At 40.6% G+C, this 10,573-nt stretch overlaps 1 protein-coding gene across 1 annotated transcript in view; it reads right to left on the bottom strand.

The window, feature by feature from the left end:
- Nucleotides 1-10,573, bottom strand: part of LOC109897276 (syntaxin-1B) — a 66,674-nt gene continuing 56,101 nt past the window's right edge. The window contains exons 8-10 of the mRNA XM_031833905.1: nt 10,197-10,334; nt 8,176-8,286; nt 1-7,603 (exon numbers count right to left, since the gene is read on the bottom strand). Coding sequence (XP_031689765.1) covers nt 7,523-7,603; nt 8,176-8,286; nt 10,197-10,334 — 330 coding nt within the window. The 3' untranslated portion in view covers nt 1-7,522. The remainder of the gene's footprint in view (nt 7,604-8,175; nt 8,287-10,196; nt 10,335-10,573) is intronic.

Raw genomic sequence — 10,573 nt, 5'->3', positions numbered from 1 at the left:
TACACTGAACAATCCTTTTCTTTATTCATTTTTTGTTATCATTTCAATATGTCTGTCGGGTTAGTTTTTTTAATCGTTTTTATTTTAAATTAAAATTTGACACACTTATAAAAGACAGCATCTGCATAGAGTTGTCATCTTAAAGATCCATGGAGAAAAGGGAGAGAGAGAGAGCAAGAGGGCTGGGGAAGGGAAATACTGGCACATCACACTAACTAAACAGAACAGCAAACAGCAGTACAAGAGAGGGAGAGAGAGGGACAGATAGTTTTTTACATTACGGTACGCACACATACACACACACAAAAAAAACGGGACACAAGTTGCATTTCCAGTCAAAGTTGCAGCAAACGATCCAACTGTCCTCTTTTTTTTCAGTCTCTCTCAGTATAATTTTCTTGTTTCGCTCAATCTCTTCCACCCTGACAACCCCCTCTAATGGACTTTCACTGAACATGATGGAGTTGTTCTCTTTCTGCCTGTGTTGTTACACATTTCAAATCACTTCTACCAACTGTGGCTTTCGATCTGCAACCAAAACTGTGTTGTGGTTGATCGAAGTCTGGAATAATTTTCTCTCACTTCTGCATGTTAGAGAAAGCCCTTTTTCTTTTGTATTGCACATAAAAGTGGATTTCTATATTGTCACAGGCCAATATTTCAGTATGATCCACAACTTTCCCTTTGAGGATGATCAGACCTCCTTGGGTTGCTCTCACAATTGGGACAAAAATCCTCTCAAACTCAGTTGTTTGCATCTGACGCGCTAAGATATCAGTACAAAAGAGGACAAAACTCAACGCAGAGCCTAACTAATTTCAAAAATTGAAATTCTTCTTACAATTTTGACAATATAAATCATTTTCTCTCCTATTTCTCTCCCATGAACATAGGAGAGTTGCAACACTTGCCAGACATTAAGGATCACACAAATGAGCGCTTAATGACTTTAAATGTCATGACCACTACGTAATGGCGGGTTCAATTAAGAGAAGGACTTATTTTTTCACCACAGTATACTTTCCACAGCGATGAGAGACCCTGGACCCATGAGAAGAAGCCCAAAGCCAAGTGACAAGGTTGACATTGTCATTATACAAGACAATACCAATCACAATGACAGGGCTGTTTTTGGCTGACTACCAGCTACTAATTGGAGACAAAGAGAGTGTTTGAGTTCATATTTGGCCTGGAAGCAGGAAACCGAGACAACATGGCAACATGTACGTTGCCACTCCCTTCTTACTACGGATGGAGGGAAGCACTATTCATCAGAGACGGATGCCTCTGAACGAAATCAAACGGGTGGGTTTTTGACTGATATGGTTGGTCACACAAATGATTCTTTCTTTTGTCCAAACACTCCAAACACACATTAAAACTGAAAGAACATATATGTACAGACAGTCAGTCCAAAGAGGGGGGACAGTGGGTATAGGGCAGAGATCGAACCACTTCACAACTTTGACCGGAACAAGTTTCTCAGTAGTTTTATACATGGACATGCAAGTCATTTTTTCTCTCTTTGAAGTATTTACAATAATTACAAGACACAAAGATCCAGTTCAGTTGGACAAAATTGCGAGCATTCAATATTACTACTATTATTTTTGTTAACATAACTCCTTTATTTCTTTAAATCATTGCTATAATATAATCACTCACTTTTTTTGTTTAGCATTTGATCATTTTGCCATTCTTTCTCCCTCAGTTTGCACATGTTACTGCATTTTCTTCTCATTATAATAATATATTTAATATCTATTCAGTTTTCTGTTAACCTACTGTTAGCCATTCAGATAATGATCGACTTTCTGAAGTCACAATTTCGGGGCACCATTCCTACACCGCCAACCCCGCTCCCAATTAGAACACTGATACAAAGGAATACTGTTGTGAGATATGGTGAGTATTTTCCAAAATTGGACCATAAATCAAAGAAAACAACAAACGGTTTCGTCGTGGCAAATAACAGTAGCACATTAGTAAGCCACAATAGAAATGAGAATCTCTGAAGAGGGCTTAGTTGGTTGTTGAAATGAACCTCTTCTGTGAAAGCAGTTTGAATATTGACGGTGAGGATAAAGCCAGGGGCCATTGCATAGGGCCTTGGATTTCTTGTGGCTACAACAAGCAAATATGTATGGGTGCCCATATATATAGCCAGCGAAACTCCAAATATGAACCATGATAATATAAAACATGATATTTCGTTTTGAAAGATCTAACTGGTTATAATTGCGGTTCAAGACCATATTCAAACCCCTTTTCCAGAATAACGTTTGTCTTACCATTGACTGCATTGACAAGGCTTTGAACTGACAGAAGCTAGATGGCCAGGTCATTACCGTCATTCCTTCTCCACTCATTTTACAGAACGCTTTCTCTATGCTCACTACGCTTGGAGGTCATTCCGATGTGCCGCACACCCGGCACATCTTTTCACTTCAAAACAACACAGGAATAGAAACATAGAATACTTTGGTTCATCCAGGTCAGTGCCCTTATATTCACCAAAGTTGATCTGGGTACACTCCATTCAGGTGTGTTGCCAGCACACAGAAAGCAAAGCAAGTGGGCGTTGAATTGGGTGGTAAAAGAGGGCATAACAAAAACAAAACATGTGCATAAAGATAGGTGTATAGACTATACAGAAATAATAGTAGTCACTGTTGTCTCCTTTGGACTCAAGTGTCAGAGGACTGCATGTACATCATATGATTATCCATCTCTTCTCACTGTTGCAACCATGAAGACTACAAACTACGAATGATTAAAGGACAATTTGTGAAGTCTATTCAACAAGTCATTTCAAACGTTTGAATCAATTAGCTGACAGATCAACATACACTGATTTGAAGGGGGGGGGGGATGATCTGGATGATAACTCTAGATTCCTATTATTATATTATAAGCAATTTTTTTTTGTAAACTTGACTTTCTTTGTGCTCTTTGATCAGGTGACTGAGAACACGTGGGGCAAAATGCTTTGGTTTGAATTTGGTAACATATATAAATAGTGTATTTTTGTTGTTCTGTTTTCAACCTAAAACTGGAACTCAACAGCTACAACCCATGGACCTGCTAAACCCAAACAGCCCTTACGCCTAGTCGCGTGCTCAATGTGTGATGCAACCGATCTGCGCCGATCACAGACGTGCACACACATACTGTACACAAACAAACGTTCATGCTCACACACAAACACACACACACACCATCGTTTTTTTTTTGTGCGCCAGGGACGAGGGTCATGCACACAAGGCCTAGGAGCTCACAAGTTGCAGTCGCAGCTTAAAGACTCACGATTAACGTTTCCTCACAAAGGACACATACGCCACCATAGAAGCACACAGAGCAAAGTGGGATAGATGCCATGGGAGAGAAAGAGGGGTACAGAATGGAATGTATCAGAATTACTACTAGGGGTTCTGCCATGGTGGGGGAAAACCGCACACTACAGTACTCTGGAGGAAGGGTGAGAGGACATTTTGCACCAAACAGTACCCAGAGGTTTACACACACTCGTACATACGGAGATCACCTCTCTGGACATACCACTGTAAATATGGTGTCTCTGTAGACTTGCAATAAAACAGACACCAGCAGTGATATAACTACAACCCCTCACCCCGTCCTCAGTGAGTAAATATAAATAATCTATCGATAAATTAAACCGTGAATGTGATAGACAGTGTTTTCTTATAGAGTGTAAAGTGCGCTCATGATCGAGAGCAGAAATCACCATGCAAACTCACAAAGCCGAAAGTTGCATGCCTTAAAGAATAAGGGCTCCCTAGCCATATTCCTTTTAAAAAACAACAACGACATCAATATAACCCCATTTTAACTGTACATGTAAGTGGTTGGACACATTAAATACACAGAAGCTTAAAAATAACATGCTGGCCAGTGCTGGAATGACTTGAGGACTACAGTCAGATTCCCTCCTGGATCTGTGGGTGGAGATGTTGGTCGAATTAACCTACATTTCCCGTTTGCCATTCCTATGCCCTCAATATCTCTTGCTGCAGAAAGACGTTCTTGCCATGGAAAGATACAAATTGGACTTCAGAGGCTCACCAAAGTAATATAAGCGCATTTGAGTCATGGTGGGACTGAAATATCACGTCTCATGTGGTGATCGAGATTGTACAGAACTCAAAAGTGGTTACCGGTATGCACGTAGAAAACAGTGACATGGGTTAGTCCTGAAGTTAAATCATGTTAAAATAGAGGCCATTTTTTGTTGTTGTTTCTCGCTCAATGTGTTCCAAAGCTGTAAGTGAGTGCCAAACTCCCAATGTTATGTGGTTGTTCATGGAAAAAGTCAGCAACGCAAACTCCCATTCTGTAAGGACAGCCCACTATCAAAGGCCACTGTTTCACACTCAGAACCAAAGAGCCTTTTGCATGGATATGTGAAATGACTGAACCTTTCATTGAAGGTTTCAGCTTCCTATTTATTGCAAGTATTGTCCTTATGATGATATGGCGGGCCTTAGCACAAAGCATCAGCTAACTACTACTTAGCACTTGAAAGGGACATGATTTGGTTGGCCGCTGAGCTGAAAGTGGAACATAACTTTAATGTAGTTACTATAGTTTAAAGTTTGGACAACAACAGAGACAGTTCAATGACAGGGATGACCATCATAGGACCACTTGACTTAGAAATTCACCAAGAAACCGATGACTTAGAAAATAACGTTCCTCGCTGATGACAATGACAGGGGAATGACCATGTAACTGTGAAGGGTGAGTGGGTGTGTATTGATTTTGTAGCAGCCAATAGGTAAGATGAATTAGGTCTAACTCTGAAATATCCTATCCAATGTCCTGTGAGATTTGCATTAATAGACAATGCTGTGTCAGAAGGTTAATCTACCGTGATTCTCTGTGTTGGGGCACCCGTGAAGTAAAATCATCTGCCTTTGGTTTTACACTGAACAGAGTCACTTTTGGCATTTGGAAATGTTGAATTTAGCTACATTTCCGTAGCACTCTTAAAATCCAAGTTCAGAAAACTGAAAGCTGGCTCCTCCCTTTGAATATACAATATTAAGGACATATTCAACACAAAATTAGTATTTTAAGAAAACATTTGACAACATATTGTTTTTTTCCTTACAATTATTACATATATACAGTCAAAGTATCAATTACAAGAAAACACAGTTTCATCTTGTAGTGGCCAACATAGTCTGTTTGGGCACTTGAAATGAAGAAAAGTACAACTTCTGACTTACATTTAAGTCATTTAGCTGACGCTCTTATCCAGAGGGTAGTACAGGAGTAATTAGGGTTAAGTGCCCTTGCTCGGGGGCACATAAACAGATTGTTCACCCAGTCAGCTCAGGTATTTGAACCAGCAACCTTTCAGTTACTGGCCCAACGCTCTTAACCGCCAGGCTACAACTTATATCCTATGACGTTCCTACATATAGGAAGCTAACGTCAAAGGATAATTGGGTTACTCTTTAAATTGGCTATAATCAAATCAATACACCAGCAATAAGGTTGATCTCTATTGATCGTAGAGTATATTCTACACTCGGATTAGGTCCATGTCCAATCTAGAACACAGGGGGTATAAGGCCTTGTCATATGAACTACACTGGGACACTATTCCATGAAGGTGACCCCAAACAGTCAGAACGCTTCAGTTCATCTAGTCGGGGGCCAACACCATCAACGCATGCCAGGGAATTGGGACTTCGAGGGCAAGAGGCTCACGAGTCATGATTTTGATCCAGTCATTCCCGCAGTTTGGATCTTAATCTGCGACATTACAGCGCTGGCTTCAACAGAGTCACTGTGACATCCGTGTCATGTTGCCATGCATATTTCCTTGGCAAGGTAGAGTTGTCTCCTTCAGATGAATGTAGCAGCATTCATATCTGTTCTTAGCCTGAACTCAATTGGCATTGGTTTGTAGATTGTGCAATCATAGAGCACAGTATTCTCTCCTGACCTTGTCATTCTGAACTGGTACTAGTTCAGCACCACCAATGGGCTATTAAGAGGGAAACGCCCATCTTTATGAAATGGCACCCAAACAACTCACGCGGAGGGTTAAAACCCTTAAAACTCAACATGACCTACCGATTGATAGATTATCAATACCTAACATGTTTTATGAATCGATTCTATAGTTGCATGTTTTTTAAGATTATATCTTTGCTTAGTAAAAAATACAATTTCACATAGAGGGGCACACAAACTTGTTCCATTCAAAGTACCCATTTGCTTATATGTTTTTAAAATAAAGCAAACTGCAAAATGCTAAATATAGCTAAAGGTCCATTATTGGAAATATGAGGCCAGACTATTTGTCACAGGACACGTCACACACTACACGACCACAGTAGAACTAACCACTTCCAAAGCAAGACATGAGACTCGACACCAGGGCTAGCCAGCATTTCAAGTTTTGAGATTCCGTTGTTCAATTTTCATCTTGACTTTTTAACATGTTCCAATTTTTTTGCAAAATCTGTAGAACAGGCGTGACGGCTATAGGTCTCTCTTTCTTTCACCTCCCTCTCTTCCTTCCCTCTCTGGTGTATCTTTACTCTGTCTGTTCTCTTTCAACATCCCTGGGAAAACTCGAGCTGATCGGCTTTCTTTGTCAAAACTGCATCGTTTCGACTGTCGGTTTACCCCCCCCCCCCTCCCGTCTCACCTCTCTAATCTGTCTCTCTGAATTTGGTTTCTTGCCGCAGACATATCGAATTAGCTGAAGACCCTGAGACATTCCTCTCTCCATGCTCCTACTGTATGGATAAGAGCAGAGAAGGGCTTTGATGGAGCACCTGCAAACTGTCAGTTTTTTACATTTTTTAAACCTGCTACTGCAGTGCCACGCCTTTCATCTGCCGTTGTAACAGCTCCATGGGTGTAAGCTCTTGTCCCTATTGGTCGAAGTAAAGACATTGTTGCAAATGAATGCCTATCTAGGAGATTTGATTAGCCCATTGGCACGTTACTCAAGTTGACTACACTAATTTGACTGGCTGTTTAACCTGATTGACAGGAATAATCAACCCATGAGAAGTCTCTAAAAGACCAAAACCAAAATCAGTGTCTCCCAACGAAACGTGATTATTGTATCTATGAAATAAGGTACACCGATCATCCAAATTCCCTTCTACAGTTTTGTGCATTATGTTCTAAAATCGCATTCCAAGTAAACTACCTTTGCTGGAACAACACACAATTTAGCAGTCATTGGCACTGTCCTGGAGATCCCCCAAAAAAGAATGAAACGTTCCCAAAAAATATTTTACGTCATATTTCTTTCCAGGTAGCTAACCCATGTGCTGTTTCTTATGTTCAATACATTTACATGTACATTGCAAATATTATGTTTATTTGTATGTTTATTGTCGTATTTTTTTTGTCTTTGTTTTTTCAACCCCACCCAACCACTTTTAGAACGTTTTCCTTATCTGATATTGTATATGATATTTTTCTCTGTGTTTTTTTCTCTTGTGGCCGTCTTTCATCGTTGTCGTCGCCATTAAAAGCCCAGGTATCCGCCGATAGTGGACGCCAAGACAACTCCCAGAATAGTACAGCAGACGATGATCATGAGCTTCTTCTGCAAGGGGGGGGGGGGGGGGACAAGGTGGTGATGGTGTTAGTGAGACACAGGGAGGCTTGTGATTGTATACATGCTACGGGACAGTTTTGCGGTAAGGGACAATGCCATTTATCTATACAACACATTAGTGTGTACATTGTGTCCAAAGCTATCACGCCTAAGGAGGTTGGTCGCTTGGTAATCACTGAGGTACTATGTGAATGAGGGTGGAATGCCCAAGAGGAAATGCACTGTACATGAAGAGGTGGTGGATATTATTATTATAAGAGTGTGTGTGTGTGAGTGTGTGTGTGTGTGTACTATTTAATAATATAGTATGAGGGGGTGGTGGGCATTTTTGTGGTGTGATTGATTGTAGGAGGATGCTGTGCCTATTTTAGTATGTGTGCCTATGTTTGTTTGTATGATGTCATACGTATAGTATGTATATTAGGATGTAGACACGTATGTATACTGTATACATCCTCATGTAGGTCGAGGATGTGGGTTACAGCAAAGTGACAGGGATAAAACATGTGTATGCACAATACATGCGTTAGCCCCGCTCTACGGAGAGCCTGTGACTTTACCTTGCGAGCCTGGCTCTGGTATTTGACAGCCTTCTTGGTGTCAGACACCGCCCGCTCCACAAAGTCCACGGAGTGCTCCACGTTGTACTCAATTCTGTCAATCATCTCTCCCTGTAAACAGCAAAAAGCACCGTCATCAAAAAATGCAATGGGACTGTGGAGAATACCTTGTCCATTATCACTTAAAGTCAGCCTCAACCCACATTGTATGCATATGTTTCTGCCCCATGTTTGTATAAGGCTCATGTGTGGTATTGTATTTCTGGTCTTTTGAATCCAAACAAAGCTTCTAGCACAAATATATGCTGTTTCTATTCATTTTTATTCCAGTTATAAAGTACTGTAAGTGATATTGATGCAGCCACTTAGCATCTAAATGTTGTCTTCCATGCAAAGGATGGATTTTTTATATTAACAAAAGTATTGATACATAAATGAGGTGAGCATAGCTAAGTACCTATGTTTATTCATCACACACAATTGCTCATTGTCCATGAGGAAAAGCCCTCAAAAGAAAGAGAAGAATTGTCACTCAAAAGCGTTTTTCCCCCACTATTGTACTTTGGATGAAATAATCCAACTCACAAACGGTTTATAGTGCGTGAGCTAAACTTAGAAACCATATTTCCCTGTTACCCAGAAGCAATTTCCTCATTTAGGTCGTCCTGATGAGATTCATAGGCTCTTATTGGATGTCAACGGTCATTTCTTCACAGTGAGAATCGAAATTGGCAACATAGTATTCTCATGTTGTATCTCACATAATGTATAGAGATGCTATGTAATATTAATAAATGTTCTGTAAATATGAAAATCATGTAACTTAATTAAGTAAAGTTTTGGGAATAAACTGTAGTATGTTAACGACACATGTAAGACAACAATTCTAGAATATCATCCAGTATTTAAATTAGATTTTTTTCTCATGCATTTTTAAGGTGCAAGTATTTGCTATACCATTTCAATCTAAGTGCAACCACAATGTACAGCAAGAACCCTTCATTAATTATGTCACGACTTCCACCGAAGGTGGGTCCTCTCCCTGTTCGGGCGGTGCTCGGCGGTCGTCGTCGCCGGTCTACTAGCTGCCACTGATCCCTTTTCTTTTGGTTATGTCTGTTTTGTGTTTCACCTGGGTTCATTTTGGTTAATTGGGGGGGAGGGGGGTATTTAATCTCGCCATTTCCTTTGGGTTTTTGTGCGGGATTGTTTTCGTTTGACTGTCAGTGAGTTTTGGGTTGGGTTTTCTTTAGTTCATTTTTAACAGGTGTTTTTTCCCTGGACTGTGTCTGAGTGGGGTTTTGTGGCTACTGTTGTAGTCCGGTGTCCTGTTATTTTGAACTTGTTTAAATAAACGTCCCTTTTCCTTCAGAACTGGTTTCTCCTGCGCCTGACTCCACACCCACGTCTCCTTGGGGATATCTGACAAATTAAGATAACTGAACCCTAGAAGCAGAGAGCCGGCTACACTGATGAAACCAGGATATAAAAAGGCTACAGTTGTAGCCTGAGCTTTTCTGAATGGCTACACAGCATTGCTCATTGGCGCGGAACTAGTTTAGGTTACCGTGTGTTTACTCACAGTCTCAATCTAAACATAGAACGATAACAGCATGCAACATTTGTCCTGTCTCAAAGCACAATTACTCATATATGCCTGTGAACCCACACGCCTGAGGCTAAATGTCATACGTTCATACGTTCAGCTCCAAATATCTGCTCTGTTCTCAGACAATTGTGTCAAAAACAAAATCACAGTTGGACAGATTTCATTATGGAAGATGTGAGGCACAGTTCGAAGATGCATAGAATCTACAATGTTTTCATTTTAACATCACAAAAGGACACCATTGGTGCCATTGGTGCAGAATTAAACCACACCCTTGATATTGGCATGAGTAGGCCCGATTGTAGCCTATTCGATTGTAATCTGTGCTTAACACAAGGCTAATGGCATAAAACTGGGCTTTCATGAATTCATTCATCTTTTAAAAACATTTCAAATAAAAACACAACTTTACCTGGCTTTCGACCAGCATGGCCATGTCCACAAACATGTCGTGCAGCTCACGGATGCTGTTCTCCAGCTTGATGATCTCGGTGTGTCGGGTCTCAATCTCATTCAGAGCTTGCTTGTCTATCTGAGAGTCCATCTTGATCTAAGGACCCAAAACAGAGGGTTGAGAAGGAGACCGAGGATGAGGATAGAAGAGGATTCGATGTGTTCCTTTACCACCTGTAATAATCAACATTCTTCTTCTGGTAAAATTCATATCAGGACATAGCGGTAGTTCATTGAACGCAAACGTGACAGATGTAGCGAGTTAGCTATGACTAGCCACACAGGTCATTAGCATCTGTGGTCCCCATGCCTTCACTGTGGATATATGTCTGCCAT

The sequence above is a fragment of the Oncorhynchus kisutch genome, linkage group LG10 (genome assembly GCF_002021735.2).
Source record: "Oncorhynchus kisutch isolate 150728-3 linkage group LG10, Okis_V2, whole genome shotgun sequence".
NCBI lineage: Eukaryota > Metazoa > Chordata > Actinopteri > Salmoniformes > Salmonidae > Oncorhynchus > Oncorhynchus kisutch.
The sequence above is the reverse complement of the archived record's forward strand: the minus strand, read 5'-3'. Positions and strand labels throughout refer to the sequence as shown.